General features: G+C 33.4%; 1 protein-coding gene across 1 annotated transcript in view; it reads left to right on the top strand.

The window, feature by feature from the left end:
- The window catches only part of NBEA (neurobeachin), a 456,143-nt gene that overhangs the window by 156,679 nt on the left and 280,156 nt on the right, over positions 1–19,308 (top strand). Inside the window, exons 27-30 of the mRNA XM_066313167.1 lie at positions 1,201–1,308; positions 2,931–3,099; positions 4,491–4,586; positions 16,412–16,850. Of these exons, the coding sequence (XP_066169264.1) occupies positions 1,201–1,308; positions 2,931–3,099; positions 4,491–4,586; positions 16,412–16,850 (812 nt within the window). The remainder of the gene's footprint in view (positions 1–1,200; positions 1,309–2,930; positions 3,100–4,490; positions 4,587–16,411; positions 16,851–19,308) is intronic.

Below are 19,308 nucleotides of genomic sequence, written 5' to 3' on the forward strand. Positions count from 1 at the left end.
GTTTATGGTAAAAGTGGAGGAGGAAGCTTACTTGAAAGATGAAAACCTTGATGCAGGAGTATGACTGTAGCAATTCCAACCAGCCTTTGCACTATTGCTTGGCCTGCTTGAAAGAGCAAGTCCCCTTACTTACCTCTGCCATATATACCTGCATAGGTTTTTTTTTCATTCCATCAGGGTACTGTCCAGTTTTGAGGAAATCCTGCAATCACATCTCTGTTGGTGGAATATCTGAGTTCCAATAGCTTCAACAGACCTTTGAATGCATCAGTATTTACTATCTGCTGTAGAAGTGAATTTTATTGGATAATCAGTTACCACTTAATTTTTCCAGTGTCATTAATTTATTATTCTCCTTGGGTGGCTTTTTTTTTCTTTTCTTCTTTTTTTTTTTTTTTTTTTTTTTTTTTTTTTTTTTTTTTTTTTTTTGTGTGTGGGATTTTTTTTTAAACTTGTCCACAGCTTTAAAACTTCAGGGATGCAGAAATTAAAATCTGAAATAATTTAGCAGAGCACATGACTAAAATACAAGACATTGCATGATGTACAGGATCTCTTCTCTTTTGCTATTATATTTTCAATTACTAAATCAGTGTTTTTTCTTCTCTAAAATAGCCTTTACAACCCTAACTTCTTTTGCAATATTGTTTCATTAAATCTAAAAAAAGACTACATTTTTCAGTATTGTCACATTCAATGCAAGGAAAATTGCAAGGCCTGTGTTCAGGCCTCACATTTAATATATTGTATTTTTTAAAGGAAGCATGCTATTCTATGTTTTTTGAATAGTAGCAGTTATTTTATAAGTAGCCTGTAATAAGTCTCAGTAAAATTAACATTTATTTTTATATTTCTGTTCAGCATTTTCAAACACAACATACATGTTAAAAATAATTTACTGGTCTGCTGTGAAGCAACTGTAATCTGAAACAAACTTTTGTGTGAAAATTATTAACTTTGTGTAGAGATGCAGTTTTTCCAAGCCACTGGAAAGATGTAACAATTTATATCTAAATAGTGTTAAGAAAAGAATTCAAAGCATCACTTTTTTTCTAGAGCCATTATCTGAGTATTATGTGGAATATCATGATTGATGTAATAGCTAAAAAATGTATCAAATTTAGATTCTAACAGAAATGCTTTGATATTTTGAGTTGGCAAAAAAAAAAAAAAAAAAAAATCACTACTTTTTATTTTTAGACTCCCCTTGAAAATGTCCCTGGAAATCTTTCTCCCATAAAAGACCCTGATAGGCTTCTTCAGGATGTTGATATTAATCGTCTGCGAGCAGTTGTTTTTCGTGATGTGGTGAGTAATGTGTGCTGTAATTCTTTCTTCTGCAAAATCATCACTTATGTTTTGAAAGAGATTTTGATTGTAGCCAAATAAAAATATCCTTCATGTGTGGTACTTGATATATTATCTGCAAGCTGTCTGCTTGTGACTTTGTAATTACTGGCCGCCTTCTGCACTTAAAAATTATATTGATTAAACTATTTAAGATTAGTAGTTAACTGTGTTTAACACTCAGCCTTTATCTTGTACTAGCCAAATAACTACAGCCAAGATAAATCAGTTACGACTTATGTTGCTTAAAATTGAATTAAAATAAATAATAAATTTAATAATAATTGTATTAAAATAATAATAAAATAAAGGTGTCAGCTATTTGTCCAACCAGGGTAGAAAGAAGAATTAGTATAAATGTTACATAAATGCAGCAAATCAGTTTGTAAGCCCAGTTCTCACTTCTGCTGAACATATTTATGTATGTAAATACATATAAAAAAGTTTTTCAGATTTTTCTGCAATGGTTTTTAGCACAAAACTATGCCACAATGTACTTGTTTTTGAAAGTAGTAGAATAGGAATTACTACTGTATACCTGCAAGTATATATGTTACGTTTATATTCTCCAGACTGAATTCAAAGTGGCAATATTCTGTCACCTTTTCTTTTCTTAAATAACAGTAAAAATAATACAAGATAGCATGTTTCTGGAACTTCTATGAAAGAAATTAATAATAGAATTTCTAGTTATTTTAAAACTTGCAAAATCATTCAGCCAGGTTAAATAACACCCAGAAAACACAGAAAACAAGCATTGGATTTGTAGAAAGTACGTACTTGTGGAATTGAGAAAAGATGAAACCACTATAGGACTAGATAGAAACAAAAGTTTTAATTTTTTCATGTTAAGTTTTACATTATGATAATAATAAAAGACATTTCAGTTGAACTAGAGCAAATTAATCTCAGTTGGGATAATACCTAGGCCATAGATGGCAGTTTAGCTTGAGCAGTAGATAACATGGGATTGGAAGAAAAGAATACAGCAAAGTTTTAATGGTCCTGGTTTTCACTTAAATCAATCTTGGAAACCTAGGATTGCTGCTGACAGCTCCTGTGGAAGGAAATCAGAATGTACAAGCTGGAATTTATTTCTGTAAGAAAACCACTGGTACATTCTCCCTGCTTTTTCATGTTACCAGAAGCTGTTATGCCTGCTTATGCATCCAGCTTCAGCTAGAGAAACCTCAGTGAGCTTAGATTTCCCTCTGAGCAATTGTACCCTTTACCTCCTTCTGTCAGGGATCTTCACAAGCTCATCCTCGGGGCAGCAGAAGACAGTTGCCCTTGCTGCCAGGAAGCTTTTAAAGCACTCTCAGAGTAGAGTCAGGCCTCTGTTTTGAAAAGTCCATTAACCCCACAGCCCCCAACATTTGTGTAGTTGCCAAATTACCTCCAAAATTCAGTACTTAATATGTGCCCTGTGTGTGTGAAAATCCACACAGCCTTCTGCATTATCCAATTGCTGGCAGAAGCAGCATTTCAGACAGGTATTATCTGTTAAGCCTTGCGATGATCTTGTAAGAAAATTCTGTGAAAATATTTCATATTCTAGATGTGTTTCTTTTTCCCTGGCACAGGATGACAGCAAACAAGCTCAGTTCCTGGCTTTGGCAGTGGTTTACTTCATCTCTGTCCTGATGGTCTCCAAGTACCGCGACATCCTGGAACCACAGCGAGAAACTGCGAGGTCTGGGAGCCAGGCAGGTAGAAATATCAGACAAGAAATAAATTCACCAACAAGTACAGGTAAATTTGGTTTCTTCAAATGTTATGTGACTTGTTGTTTAGAACTGTAATTATTTTACTGCAAAGTATTTTTAGTGAGTAGCTTAAAATTCTAGTAGGAAATTACATGTTACATTTTTCCCAGTATAATAATTTGAGGTTTTAAAATACATTGGCATATTTCAGATATTCTTTATATTTGCTTATATGGTATTACTAATTTTCATTCGTAAATTTTTAAGTGTTTTTATTTTTCTTTAACTTGAAAATTATTTTAAAAATCCAGAGTTCCTGTTGGAGTTAAAGTTGTAAAGTACAAGGTAGTTCACCAAAAATCTTCCTGAATCTCTTACATGTTAGGAAGGACAGATATACCATGAAATGAATAAACATAGAACACAGCTGCTTGCCCATGTGAGCTCCTTTTGTTTGAGTGAGGAGGTTTGTGAAAGGGTAGTACTGGAGGGTGGAGTACTTTCTTGGAGTCCTGCTGTATTGGTGCCTGCATTTAAAAGCCTATGGTAACACTAGAATGGAAAGAAAACATTGTTGTTGCCTTCTTTGACTGAACTTGTGATTAGTTTTAGTAGTAGTGGTTTTACTGGCATGTGTTCTTCAGCCCAAAAGGAGGGAGTCTGTTAGGTCTCAGAGCCTATTAGAAATGAGGAATGCAAACCTTACTCCACTTAGTTTCAAATATTTGCACTCAGTCCAGTTTTTTTTTTTTTCAAGTCTTATTGAATTGATTATAACTGTACCTTCTGTGTTAAAAGAGTTCAAACAGGAGCTGCATTTGTCCACAAAAAAAAAAATTGTGTATGTTTTTGTTCTTGTATTGATTTTAAACTGCTTTTTTCATTTATGGAGTTGCTAATTTTCATTCTTCATAGAATTTTTCATCCAATTTGTGTCATATTCACATTTAGTCATTATTTTATGATTCATCAAGATGTTTTAATTTGCTTAGTTTACGTAATTTTCTGAAGTCAATGTGCTTGTAGGCTTTTCATTTTAAAAATACTGCATGAATGTAGTAAGTCCAGAGAAATATTAATTCTTTTTGCCTTCCTGGTTTAATGTTATGGTTCTGAACAAGAAACTGCTACTTTCATCCATGATTGTCTTGCCTATTTGCTTGTATATATCTATCTGTGTCTCTTTTTCCCCTATAAATGTTGCTCTTGAAGTGCCCAAATAATAGGTATGCTGTTTCCTATCTCTTGATACAGAACTTGGTTGTTTTGTTTTGTTTTTTTTTTTTTTTCTTTTAGAAATGCCTTTTATTTTTTGTTGGTGGTAATATCATATCTGCATGTTTCAATGAGATAGGATATCTGTCATGGATCCACAGTGGACCAGGCCACACATGAATATTAGCTGGCTCACATTTGATTCCATGATTTTCTCCACAGTTGTGGTCATACCATCTATCCCTCACCCAAGTTTGAACCATGGATTCCTTGCCAAGTTAATTCCTGAGCAGAGCTTTGCCCACTCATTTTACAAAGGTAATATTAACATCATCTCCTAACCTGTTTGGGTGTTCTTATTTAATGTAATGCACTTCAAGAACTAAATGTGATGTTACTGTTGATAAATAAGTATACGCCTCAGGTTACATGGAGATCAGACCTGATGATACCTTTAAAACTTCCTGCCTACATTTTTCTAGAAAATCTCTCTCCCACTTTTACTACAATTTATTATCTTTAATTATTATAAAATAAAAGGAAACAATTAAAAAAAAAAACCAAAAAAACAACACAAAAAACAGTCAGGAAAAGGGAACGGATGTAGGAAAATTTAAGTGCTTTTGGTTTGTGGTTATTCTGCTATAATATTAGGTCCACAAAAATGAAATCAGTCCTGTTTTGAAAATATTGCATACCACATGAAGTACAAAGTAGTTTTGTAGTATTCCCTTCCCTCTATCTTTTCCTGTTCCTTTGCCTTCCTTCCTTGCTTTTTTTTCTCACCTTCCTGATGGTATGTAAACCTCTGATATTGTATGTGAATTATTTTATGCCTGTTAGTTAATGTGCTGTGGTGTGTTTCTCTTGAAGGAAACCAATTTTTCTACCAAAGCAAATATTATATGTTTTGAGCTTGTTTTGTTTTGTTTGTTTGTATGTTTTAATAGATCTTCTATAAGGTAGAAACATGGGAGTTTTTTGTATTTCTTGAAAAACAGAGGTTTACTGAATATACCTTTAGCCATATTGGCATGTACATTTCCACAATTATTTGCATGCACTGTGCTGTAAACACAGAGTGTAGAAGAATTTAAAAAAATTAATCTGATGAAAATGTCCTTGGTATAATTTTGTAAAATCTCACTGGGTAAAAAGACCAATTTATAAAAAGCAGAAGTGATTTAGAATGCATCCAGTTTATAAAGAACAGAATAGTTAACATTGTACTTCAGTAATAGGGTGACTTGTGTATGTCGTATGCTATTCTGGGAGTAATATATTAAAATACTTACTACATCAACTTAGAACTATCACTGTGTTTATCTGGCATTTCTTGAGCTTTGATGTGTGCATGTATGTATGTAAATTATAAATTGCTTTTATTTCTAACAGTGTGTCAGTTAGGGTTTGTGGTTTTGATTCATAATACTATTGTCTGCCATACAAAGACGAAAATATTTTTATTACTCAATATTATATTAATATATAATATAATATTATTACCTACTGTGCTTGCTTTACCTGAGTTCAAGTAAAATAGTTTTGGTTTTGAAATAGTTCAATAGAACTACATTATAAACATGAGCAGGTTAGAAGGAAAAGTGGTTTGGCTTTAGAAATAAATTATTCAGTAAAGGAAATGTTATCTGTGGTTAGTTATTTTATTTGTTGATATCATCAGATCCTTTTCAGAACCTTTAAGGGTTTTAACTCTCTGAGGTCTCAGTCTCATACCCTTCACAGCTGCAACCATTGGAGAAAAAAAGATTACACTTTTTAGATTGTGTACACAATTCCTCGGTTTTGAACATCAGCAAGAAATTAAATGAAAAGAAATTGCATATGCTGTCAGAAAATCCCAGAAGTCAAAACATATTTTGTCATTTAAAGAGAATCTTTGATTGCAGTGGATAAGCCAATTGGTTTCTTTTTAGCGACTTGACTTGCTTTCAGATGTTGACAACAAAATGTAATTTTTGAAAAATATTTTAAATTTTAAGGTCTTTTTACTTCACACAGAGTGGCTTAATGAGCCTTTAAAATTAACAACACATTTTAAAAGTAAAGTCCTGCTTATTAAAAAACTGATAGAAGGTTAGTTGTTACCTGGAAGTGAAGACATATTTTATTCATTCCATATGATACTAGATGGTTATAAAGAATTCTTTCTTTGTTTATCAAGGAAATTTTATAATAATTGTTAGACCTGTACAGGGAAAGATCTCTATGAGTTTAGGAAGAGGGATTGACTCCTTAAAGGAAAACCATTTCTCCATTTTTAGTAGAATCTAATTATCTGACCAGGAAACTTTGCAGGGAAAAGGTAAGATAGAATTAGGTATACTACTAGTATTTGAGATAATGATTTTGTTCTTAGGGACACTTTTTTTTTTTTTTTCTTTATATAGGGCAATGTCTTTAGTTAAAATCTATTTAAATCTGTTTGATACCCTACTTGTCTCAGCTATATTGCAGTATGTGATCAGTGAATGCTTCCCATGAGTAACTGCAGCTGGTGTCAAGTGTAGTCAAATTCTTGTAATAAGAATTTTAACATCATTTTATTTGATATGAGAATCTTCCATTATCTTAATAAAAATACTAAACTTTGCCTTCTTTATTGATATTAATGTATATGAATAAAAGATAGTATTGAAATAAAAGACCTTAAAATATATTTTGCAGGGAAGTATATTCTACTCTTACTTATAAATGTTTGTAGATGGCAAAATAATGTTTCTTTTACTATTATTCAAGTATTACTCCTAAGTTAGGTGTTATCTTATGGTGCTTTAATAAAAAAAGTCACACCCAGGAAGGAAAAACTATTACAATAGTGTCCATGACTACCATTTAACAATAAAAATATTTATTTCTTTGTAGCATTCTATATGTCTGTATTTATTTTACCTTCTGACCTGATTCATGGGGGGATAAAAATATATCTGTATCTGTAAATTTAAGTTTATTAAAAGTGCCTGTGTTTTTCCTTTTTGTTTCCAATAACTTTAAAGGGTTCAGTACTTCTAAGTTAGTCAGTGTGTAGTCAGACACAGATCTTGTGAAGTTAAGAGAAAATTCTTTCTCTTCAGTTTAGGTAATATATAGCATTACACTTTGAAGTAATTCATTACCAGACTCTCAAGAGAAATGGCAGATAAGAACTTTTTTCTTGCATTTGAAGGTTTTTTTAAAAACACAGTCAAGAGTAAATGCTGCAGACTTGCTTCTTCCTGTTCATAATACCAAAGAATGAATTAAATTAAAATTTAATTCATTAAATGAATGAAATAGGGAGATTTAGTAAAGATGAAGATAGCATTAGAAATTATTGACCAAAACCTCTGTACTGGATTTTCAGGGTTTTGTCTCAAAATCTTCAGTCCTGCATGAGTTCTACTTTCTGGAAAACATTATTAGTTATAGTACTGGAATCAATATGTGAGTTACTCATCTTCATCTCCCTTAAAAATAGGTGAAGAGGGGTTTAGGATACAGTTCATGTGACCTGCTTTGAGATCTACTGGTCACTAGAAATGCCTATCTTCCTTGATTCACTATAGCTGTCATTGTAGACCTCTGTCTTGGTCAGATCAATCCTGACTCCATGACACTCCAGATCCAAAGGACAAAAGCTGGAATCAAATTCTTTGATGTCAGGCACCTAATCCAATAATAACATTGTGTATCTTTGTGATATCCCCATTCACATCTGTAATTTTTTACATATATATTCATTGACAGAACTGTGTTAGTCAAGGCACCATTAGTGTCCATTTACTGGTCACCAAGAACTACCCATATGAACTTAGCATAAAATGCCAAAGTTTTCATTCCTGAAATGGGAGCAATTGGAATAGCTTAGAAAATATTGGTTTGTTCTCTGTTGATTTCTCCTCTTAGATAAGGATATTTTCCAAAATTGGTATGAAAATATCGGTGTTCTATCTGGAAGATGTAGAGCCAGAGACAGAAAAACTGAGAGCAGCCCTTTCTCTTACCAGACAGAGGGTAATCAGTACATATTTTGAGAGAGAAATATCTTTTCATCAAAATAAGGGGAGAGATAGAGGAGCATGGTAGGTTCTGTTAATGACAGCTGATCAGCCTTGCCATGTCAAACCAAGTAACCTCTTCAAATTACAGCTACCAATTTCAAGTAGATTTAGCTATAGTTGTCAGGATCACTTGAAATGAGCTTTTTCACTAGTGGTTGCTATTGAAGCTGTCCTTGCTTACCTTGAAGGTTTATTAGACTATTCCTTTCAGCAGTCTTTCCACATCTCCAACAGTAGAAAAGTGTGATTTTTTTTTCATTTTTACACTTCAGCTGGCATCCTGTTAATTACTGAGAACACAATTAATGTTAACCAAGTAATGAATAGATATTTTCAGTTGAAAATTGATGTTCCTGTTTGCATTATTCAGGAGTGTTTCAGAAATGAAAGCATGGCAATGCTGCAATTCAGCTATTACATATTGTGTGAAGCAAATCAGTATGTAGGTTATCAGAAACGCCTATCAAAAATTGATTGACTTTTCCACTCCTTTTCTATCACTGCCTGTATTTTTCCCAGAGCACTGTAAATTAATAGATTTCTTAAAGGTATGTGGTACAGATGGACTGGAAGCTATTGATTTATTTTTCTTGACAGAACGAACTGTATTGAAAAGTTGCAGAAACAGCTTTCTCTTTGAAGACAAGAAAGGTATCCAGTTTCTCAGGTCTCCTAGGTATATAGTACTCTGGGAATTACATTGCTACACTATTATTTATATTTCTAATGTAGTAGCATAGAGATTTCCAGACTATTTTAAAGCTATTTTGCATAAGGATTACAGTTTAAGTATGCAAAGTGGACTAAAGGACTAATTTCCATTGCCTATGAAAATATTCTTTGCCTCAGGAAGTCCTGACAAAACTCATGTCTCCATCCTCCTAAAAGTCTCATTGTAGATATGTTTCCAAGAAAGGATGATGCTATAAGGAACATGGTTGATAATCATGATTATCATAAACTTCCAATTCTATTGAATTTCTGCTTGCTGCTCAAAATAATCATAAAATAATCATACTGCTCTTCTGATGAAACATATGCTCTTTATTCCAACTACATCTGAAAGGACATGCATTTGAAGATCATGAGATAGCAATCAATACATCTTAGTCTATTATTTATTGCCCTTTACCTGCTACTTAAGGCATCATAGGAGATGTTTGCACATATTTTTCATTATTAATTGATCAGCCATTATGTATGCATGAAGCAGTTGTAATAAGGATTTTTGTACGTAAAATCAGTATTTATTTTCATCTGTTTGTACAAATTACAAATGTTTTAAAAGTTTTTTTTAAGAAAAACTTCTCATTTTTTAAGTAGTAGTGCTTAAACCAAATTTTTTTAAGATAAGTTTCATTGTCCATGTAGAACATACTTTGTGCTCCACTGTTAACTTTTGTTACTGAATGCTGTAACCTTTGTGAGAGATTTTGTTTTTAATTTCTTTTCTAAGAAATGTTAAAGAAAAAAACCCCACACTGTCTTCCTCAGCATGCATCAGAAATGCAGATACTATCATAAGTACCTCTAAAATAATTTTTAATTTTATGGATTTGAGTTTACACGATACAAAATAAATGAATAAAGATATAAACTGAAAAAACTAGGGACGTTCACCCAAGGAACAAAAAATATTGTTATATTTTTCCAAATTTCTATTCAGGTTTGGTTTCAATATATAAATACCTGGTTTACTCTAAAGCTAACATTTCTTTAATATGACTTCTCATTTTCCTTTTTTTATTGTATCTTATAGTTACTATCTTGGTAATGCTTTGGTTTAAGACTGCTGACATTTTGTTTGGTAGCCAGGTAATCAATCAGACTGATGTCTTATGCGTCAAACACTGAGTGAAAGACCTTTGATTAGTAAAGAAGAATTAAGAATTTAATTGATTAAAGATGTTGCTTAAACAGATCAAGAGGTAGTGTCTGTCATTAATGCCTCTTTCAATGTCCTTTCTATGGTCAAAGTAGAAAGAACTGACCTGTGTGCCTGCCTTAGTGAGTGTAGGGAATGAAATTATAAGACTTTTGATGAATTTAAGCACATAGAAGAAATTTCCAGTTGACAAGAAGAGAAGACATACATTTAGGAATATCCAGCTGTGAACAGGGACTGATGATCACTGTCCTCGTCAATCACTTCCCAATCTTGATTTCCCCACCCTGTCTCTCCTGCTCTATTCCCCTCCGATTTCAGTGCCTCTCTGCTTTTCCTGGTTGACAGCTACATCCCTTCTCCTCACAAATCCACTCTGGCTAAAAGAAAACTTCCCAACCCTCTGTCTTAAATCTCCTGTACCAAGATCTGTGCCCTACCAATTGCCAATCCACCCCAGAGTATTTTCTGTCTGACCTTCCTCAGTTCCCCTCATTTTCAGCTGTGTTGCTTCTGCCCTCAGCCACACATATCAGAGCACTGGGGCTTGTGCCTTTTCTTCTTGCCAGCCAGAGGCTGCTGTGGCATGTGCTCTACTTCTACTTCTTTGTGTGCACGTGTAATAGCATGCTGGCATGCTGTTAGCAATGGAGCTGCACTGTTGCATTGCTCTCCTTGTGGAATGGAAGGGGCAGTGTTTGCTCTGGCAGGAATTTCAGAAACCTGGATAAATACGTTGGCTAAATAACAGATGCAGGCTAAATCCAGGCTGCATTTATCAAATGTTTGTTGTAGATAAAAGACTGACAGTGAAAGAATGGAAAATTGTAACCCTAAGCCAGACTCTTTTCCCTCACATTTTAGTAATACAATTTACAAAGAAACTTGATTAGAAGTGTTTTAGAAAAGCAAATGTGTTCTGCTGTCAGAGTTGTTCGTGTTGCTTTGCCTCAGAAATAACAGAACCCCATGAAGTCTTAGTGGGACATGACCAAAATTGCCTATTAATGCATAGTTACATGAAGATTAATAGCCAAGCTGCCAGAAAATGAGTAGATTCTACATGGTTGAGCCGTGATCAGGATCACTGTAAGGGGATTTTTTACTCTCACCTGCTTATAACTTTCAAAATAGAAATAGAAATTATAACTTTTGAAATAGAAATAGAACTTCCAACAGAAGAGAAGGTCTTGAGTAGCAGATAGAGAGCAGTTTGGAATCTTAATGCTTCTTTTAGGGGGGTTCTTCTCACTGTTGTGACTCAACCTCCAGGGACATTTCTATTGCAAGTCTATTCTTGCTTACTTCTCTCAATGTACTTTTAAATCAGAACCTTATTACCCTTTGATTCTGTTCCCATATTTAGTTTCTCATCTCAGTTTAATTGTGCAGCTTCTTACAGATGAAAATTAGCAGACTGATGTTGCAGGGAAGAATTTTTCCACTCTGTCTTTATGGCCTAGACTTTAGGACTAGATTAGTCGACTCTTCCACCTATGGAGGAAGCTGTAATATCACTGCTTACTTGGAATGAAAGCATTCTCAGCTTGTAGGGTGCTGTTTCTGGAAGCTTGTAGAAAACTACAAAGGGTTTATAAAAGGCAACTGTTAAGGTTATCTCACCAGTGCTTTAGGATAGCTATGCAGAAAACAACTCATAAATTTTTCAGTGCAAATGCAGACAAAGGTGGAGGCAAGTCTTATATCAAGACTGCCCAAACCTTTCTATTCCCAAATGTTCCTCTATTGTTTACAGCAGAAATTTGAAAATTATTTCGGACAGTATTACTTAGGGATATTTTTTTCAGCCATATTTTAAGCAATTAAAAAAATCATTTTCACTCATCTTACTTTTGACAAATTTCAGCACATTTTTATCTAGGAGGGAGGTTTAAAAATGTGAAAAAGGCAAAAAGATTACAAGAATTTACATTTAATTTTTCCCTCTTTTGAAAGTAAATAAACATTAGAAGTGTGATTTGTATCATCATTTTTATAATGGCAAAATTGTGGGTGTTTGAAATGGCTCATTATTAGGTTAATAAGCAGGGGGAGTGGGGGTTGTATTTTTTAGCCATATGGAAGCAGTGCAAGAGCTATTTAGGTAACTCAGTAGGTTAAAACAATTACAATACACTTCATAAATCACAAGCAAACAAGATATTTTAGGGAAGGAGCGTGACGGATGAGGTCACCAGATATACAATATGTCATTTAGTTAACTTAGGCCCATATTTTTCCCATAATGTAGTAGATGAACTCATTAGTTAGAATGAAAAACAGTAAGAAGGAGGCATCTGGCTTCCAACTGCCTGTTTCTGACAGGGTTAAGATCACTAGCTCTAGTAATGATTCTGCTTTGTCTACTGACATGGCCTTGTGCTGTAGAAAACTGATGAGGTTTCTGAAAATTTAGTGTCTTACTGTCACAGTGTTAGAACGTGGATAGATGCAATCAGTTGTGGCTTTGCTTCTTTAATAATAATGTAGTAATAATAATGCTGATCAAGAAGGTCTTATAATTCCTCTTTTCAGCCATATTTGTGTGGATTTCACCTATCCTAATTTTCTAGGATTCTTATCTGAAAAGCAGTGAAGAAGTCTTATCAGTTCTGTATTTATTTTTTCTGAAGACGCAAAAAGTAAATTTAACCTTTTATACCTTTATTCATTTAGCTTGTTTGATGTTTTAAAAACGAGAGTTTTTAAACTCAGCTTAGTAGTTTTTTGATATTGTTATTCATTGTGATAAATCAGACTGAGCTGAATTGGCTTAGTGCAGCATATTTGTATTAGATATTAGAGATGCAGCGAGAAAAGTAGATATAAATCTGATTTTTGTGAAAATCAGGTACCCATATGATTTCCTGAATATAGAATCACTCCTTTGGTGATAGCAACTCCTTTGGTATTTTTGCCCTAAATCCCTTCAATTAACATTATGTACTTTATAGTATGTCATATTGAAATTTTATGTCAACAAATACAATTTTACTTCCATTTTTTGTGTCAAATGATAACAGGCCTCCCAGAATTTTGATTTCATTTGGGAACAAAGGTTCGCAAGTCACCTGCTGAGTAATTAAATACAGTCCTATTTATAGCATCTCAAAATTACTTCTTTTTTTTTTTTTTTTTTAATTTGCTATGCTGGTTGGAAAGCTTCTCCATAACCTTAGTTATATATTGATGACTGTCACTCCCGAACTAAAATTTTTTGTGATGAGTTTGCACAGTTTTTCTCATGCCAACCTTGCCATTCCTCTTTTTTTTTTTTTTTTTTTTTTTTTGAGTTTTCTTCTACTGCTAGCTGTTATTTACTTCTCAGTATTAGTTTGGCCAGACTATGTCATCCAAATTCATTTCTGCAACAGTAGATTGCTATGTATCTCCACAGTGGCACTTGCACATTTCTCAAATACAAGTGTGTACACAATATTCCATAATGAATCCTTCCAGAGCCTTCTCTAATGCTGTTACTGCTGAGCTGTTGCAGGAACTATTTATTGAAAGAACTTTGGAGCTGTATTTGCCTTTTCTGTGAGAATATTTTATTGGTAACTAAGTAGTTACCCAGCAGTTGATGTATCCAAGTCCTTCTCTTCAGTCATTTACAGAAGATGGATTCCTATTATAATGGGAAACTCTATGGTCTTCACTAGCTACTAAGCTTTTCACTATTAAATGTAATTTGCAGTTCTGCCATAATGTCTTCTTATAGTCATGCTTCTGTGCCCGTCAATTTTACCTTGTAATTTTGTCATCAGCAAATTTCACCAGGTGTTTTTACCTGAAATCTTTATTAAAAATTTGAACAAAATGTCTCCCACAGTAGTTTATTTCAGTCTGATAGGTTTTTTTCTTTTCTTTTGAAAGTAACTGATGGCTCCTTCTTAGCCAGTTTCTTTTCCCATATTCTAATCATTTCCAGAGTCTCATGACTAAATTACAATCTATTGTGACAACCCCAGCTTTACTGAATTTACTATATTGACCCTTACTTTCTCTGAATAATAGGTATTTTAAAAGCTCTTTTAAGAAAGCCATTTTCTAATCTGTCTCATGGCATTCAATTAGTATTCTTTACTCCAAAATAAATCCTGAAGTCTTGCTTTTTGTTGAAGGTTTGCAGTTGTCCAGCTAATTTTTTTCCTATCTCCTTAAAAGAGAAACCTTGTATGGTTTTCTCCGGTGATGTGTTACTATCTCCAGTCATCTGTTTGGCAAAAGTGCCTGCTACTAAACCAGCAATATCATGGATGCTTCTTTCAAAATTGGGTTAGAGTCAATTCATTACAACAGATTTTAATGTGTTAAAATCTTTCTTCTGGTTTACTCAAGGTAGTTGACTTTCCACCCTGTATTTCTATCAAGTTTTCTGTCTTTAGATATCTGTTCAGCATTGTTGACCTTAATGAAAATTGAGTTTGAGTGTAACCTAACTTCACCATGTAGTGGACCATCATCTTTTAATTTGCATAATAATGGTGCCTTATGCCATTTTATTCACCATACATTTCATGGGCAGCAACCTGCTTTACTGGCTGTCCAGTACTAATCTTCCCTTCGGTTGAGAAGTGTTGTCTTTGTATGGATGGAGCTTAAAGAGACAAGCAGAAAATTCATTAGGATCATTCTGTGGATCAGATGTCTTTCTGTGCCAAATATAGGCAGTACTAAGTAGATATGGATCTTTTCGCTTCCTGACCTGGCAGATGCTAAATGCATTTGATGCAGCTCATAAATCCAGTTTCTACTTCCTGCTTCACAAAGAAGAGCTCATATCTATTTGATAAGATATGTTTAAGGCACTTAGGAGAAAAAGGATGGGGGAAGTGGCTTCAGTGTTTATGGCTGTTAAAAGAAGAAAACAGTGCTCCTTTATAATGGGTAATTCTGCTTCATCTTTTAAAAAGCCTCTTCTTTCTTAATACTTGTACATATGCAGAGGTTTACATGACCATTAGTTCAAACACATAAATAATCTCCTACAGATTTTTTTGTGTGTGTGCACATGCATGCACCCACACTTGTGCCCATATGCTAAAGTATTTTTTACCTGACTGTACTAAAAAATCTATAGTGAGTTATGAGATTGTTAACAAAGTTACATTTCTGAAGCATCTCTGTTACATCTGTAGTAACAGAACTTCATTGAAATGCATTATAAAATATTTCCCATAATATCTAAACCACTATATCAGAACCAATAAAAAAGGTGTTCTTATTTCATACATATCATAGCTAAATTTTATAATCAAGACAAGTAATCTAATGAAAATAATGTTGTTTTAAAATAAATTTTAGAAAAGCATTTTGTCAGTAAAAATAGCCGCAATATGTTTTCCTCTAACTGAAAGTATGAATATATAAGTTGCTCACAACTCTAGCTGACTTTTGTCTATACATAGCAAGTCATTCTTATTTAACAAAGATTTTGTGTCTGTTTCACAGAAGTAATTAATAGAGATTTGATCTTCTCGGATACAAGATGTTGTAGAATCCTTTTCAATCTGGAAATGTTCCAAACTCAACAGATTTCACTTGCCTATCTCTATGAAGCTATATTTATTTTGTTCATTAATTTTCCCTGAATTGCAGAATTTTAACTTTTGTAGGAAGAGGTATCTTTAAAAATCAATAATAACACCTCTTCCTTCATGTATGAATTAATCTGTATTCAATGCAATGATATGTGTGTAGAAATGTGTGTAATACATATTTTAAACAAAACACAAAGCAAGCAAATGGTCTAGTAGTTTTGTTTTGAATGCAAGCTTAATATTCAATGACAGCAATACAAAAGACTAAATTTTGCAGTAATCCAAAAGCATAAATTATTGCAATTTTCCCTTCTAGTAGGCTCAAAGATCATACAGTTCTGCAATTAATAGGTTATAATTTTAATGTTGCTTTTGCTGGCAGTGTTTTGCTGTTTGATTACTGCGTGAGTAGTGGGTTATAGTTTCTAGATGTCACTGAGTTTGTATAATATGGTGGCTCTCTCTTGCAAGTCTGTCTATATGCAAAACATCTGTTGAAGGTAAAATGTTTTGTATGTAGAATGAGTTTTTAAGGTTTAAAATGCCATGATCTGTGATCTTTCTAACACATTTCTGTCATATAAAACCTTATAATCATATTTTTAGGGAAAAATATCAAATTAAGTTTTGTTCATAATCTTTATTTCGCTGCAGAGTCACCAACTGTATTTCCAGAAAATATCAAGGATAAAGAAACACCGACACCGGTTGAAGATATTCAGCTGGAAAGTTCTATTCCTCATACAGATTCTGGAATTGGAGATGAACAGATGCCCAATATTTTGAATGGGACAGACTTAGAGACCAGCACAGGTCCTGATGCTATGAGTGAGCTGTTGTCTACTTTGTCTTCAGAAGTGAAGAAATCTCAGGAGAGCTTAACAGAAAGCCCCAGTGAAATTCTGAAACCTGCATCTTCAATATCCAGTATCAGCCAAAGTAAAGGAATCAATGTTAAAGAAATACTGAAAAGTCTTGTGGCAGCCCCTGTTGAAATTGCAGAATGTGGCCCGGATCCAATCCCTTACCCAGATCCTGCACTGAAGAGAGAAGCTCAGGCTATTCTTCCCATGCAGTTTCACTCATTTGACAGGTATATGGGTAGACTCATTACTTTATATTGATGTAATTCAGAAGTTTGAAGGGCTTTTATTTCTTCAGGAAGGGTTATTCTACTTTTGGTTTGTATTAAAGTATGTTAAAAGCAATTGCGCTGTGTCTCCCTTTCTGCATTACCAACAGACTATGTAGTATAGACAAAAGTAATTCACCTTGTTTTTCTCTGTTAGCAGTGAATAAAACTCTATGAAGTACTTGGAAAACAAGCCTGTTGCAAAGAAATATATGTGTAATAAAATCATTTTTCTTTAAAACTGCATTTTAGTGAGAAGGAGGAGAGGGGTAATATCTGCTGATATAGAACAGATTGTACACAAATTTAGTTGAATATTCCTTCAAAGGCTTAAATCTTAATTCGATCCATCATTGAACTGTTTTCTGGTACTGAAATGCTTTGACCATGGCAAATTGTTTGCATGGTCATGGTAGAAACCAGTTTCCTTTTAGATCTTTAAACAACAGAAGCTGTTAAAGCTCAGAAGTTAGTGCTTAAAACTAAACTCATGAACATTTCACAAAGAGACCTTTGTTTTGTTTCTTGGGCTGTATCTTCCTAGTTTCTAATGCATATAGTTGTCTTTAAATGTCCAGTCCCCCTTACTTATCCTGAACATAGAAATTGTGCTTTTGTGCAATTCTCAGCATCCTTCCAGAAATATAGACCCATCCATAGTGAGCTTAGATGTAATTCTCACAAGTGTCAATGTGGTTGTATTTTCTATCCTTTTGGTTTCTTCCTAAAAATGTTAAAAATAGAATCGAGACTTAAAGATAATTCAGGACATGTCTTGAAAACTTAAAGGTATATTAGTATATCAGGCAAGTACAGGAAGTAAAATACTGAAATAAAAAAAAAATTAGGGTAGAAAAGTGTTATATTGTGACTTATGATGAAAAAAAATCTGTATTTACAGAAAACCTTCAAAAATAATCATAAATTTCTTCATTAAACCTTAAGAAAATTAATATGCAGTTTTTTCATCATAACATAAACAATAAAGTGCAAGAAGATTTGTCAGAATTTTGGAATAAAAGTGAAGTGCTTTTGCATTATGAAGTCAATAAAAATATCTGATGTCTTTTTGTCTCTCTGTGTATAAGTACTGAAGCTGCTGTTCTGAGATAATTCAATTAACAATCAGTTTCTGTTGTAAGAAAGGTGACTTTTTCATGATAGGAAAAGTGAAATATAGTTTAGAAGCAATGAATATATCCCTTTCTACTAATATTCTAATTGTATGTTTTAGACTTTTCCAGAGAAAGCTAATTCAAGAGCTTTTTCATTAGGATTATTTTGATTTTGTTTTTAGTTCATCAATCTGTGCTTTTTTAAAATTTTAGATTGTTTTCTATATGAGGTGAAAAATGGTTTTTGTTTTTTTTTTTTTCTTATACAGTTAGGAATTTTTCCTTATCCTCTGCAAGGAACCACCATATTCCAGAATGCATTCTTGTGCCTTAAGCAGTATAAAACATCATGCCACATATAAAAATAATTACGCTCTAACTGTAATCACCAAAAAAAGGTTATTTTCTCTAAAATTTTACCTGGGTTAATAAGAAAAATATTTCATTCAGAGAGCTGTGGTTGATTTACAAAATGCCAGACACCTAAATTAAAAAGGAGCATATCACCTCATGAGATGTCTTTGCCATTGTTAGAGGGAACTTGACATCAAGGTGATTGAAGGGATGAATTTTAGTGTGCATTTCTAAATTATTACTCTATAAGAAAGCATTAAAAACTCTAAGGGCTTGCAGTTGGTTGGCCATAACCTTTCTTTAATGCAGACACCTCCATTTAACAGTTCTTGCAACAGTGTGACTGCTTGTATCTTTTGAACACCATTAGTAGTAGTAGATAATATAGAATTATGTAATTATTTAATAGGTGCCTCATGTCTAGAGCTTGTAAGTTTTGATAGATATTTCATATACTTAATAAGTTTAGCAGCTAGTGAGCTGCTTGTGATTTGTGGTTTGGTTTTTCACTGACCTGCCAACCAAATTTCATGATTTCCTGTGCGAAGTGCACGGCTGTTTTTGTGTCTTGGTAGCCTACATTGTACATGTCAGCTTTTGGACTTGTTCACTTCTTCAGAGAAAAAATAAGAAAGAGGTAATGGGCAAGGTTAAGGCAAAATAATTCACTTTTACATAATTTTTGGTGTGAGTTTTTTTGGGTTTTGTTTGTTGTTGTTTTTTTCTTTTTTTTCCTCTTAAATTATTGATGCTGCTATCTGATTTTGATCAGTGAAGTAGATGATGGTTTTCAGTATAACCAACAACTATGAAGGGACAAATGGTAAGTTCAGCAAAGTCCAGCAGGTTGGGAAAGTTACATTCTTTTATCCAAAACAAAACAAATGTTTTTGAACTGTGGGCATCTTGATAAAAATACAGATGTTCTTAGCCCATGGACCTCAACTGAG

This window comes from Sylvia atricapilla, chromosome 2 (assembly GCF_009819655.1).
Source record: "Sylvia atricapilla isolate bSylAtr1 chromosome 2, bSylAtr1.pri, whole genome shotgun sequence".
In the NCBI taxonomy this organism is placed as follows: domain Eukaryota; kingdom Metazoa; phylum Chordata; class Aves; order Passeriformes; family Sylviidae; genus Sylvia; species Sylvia atricapilla.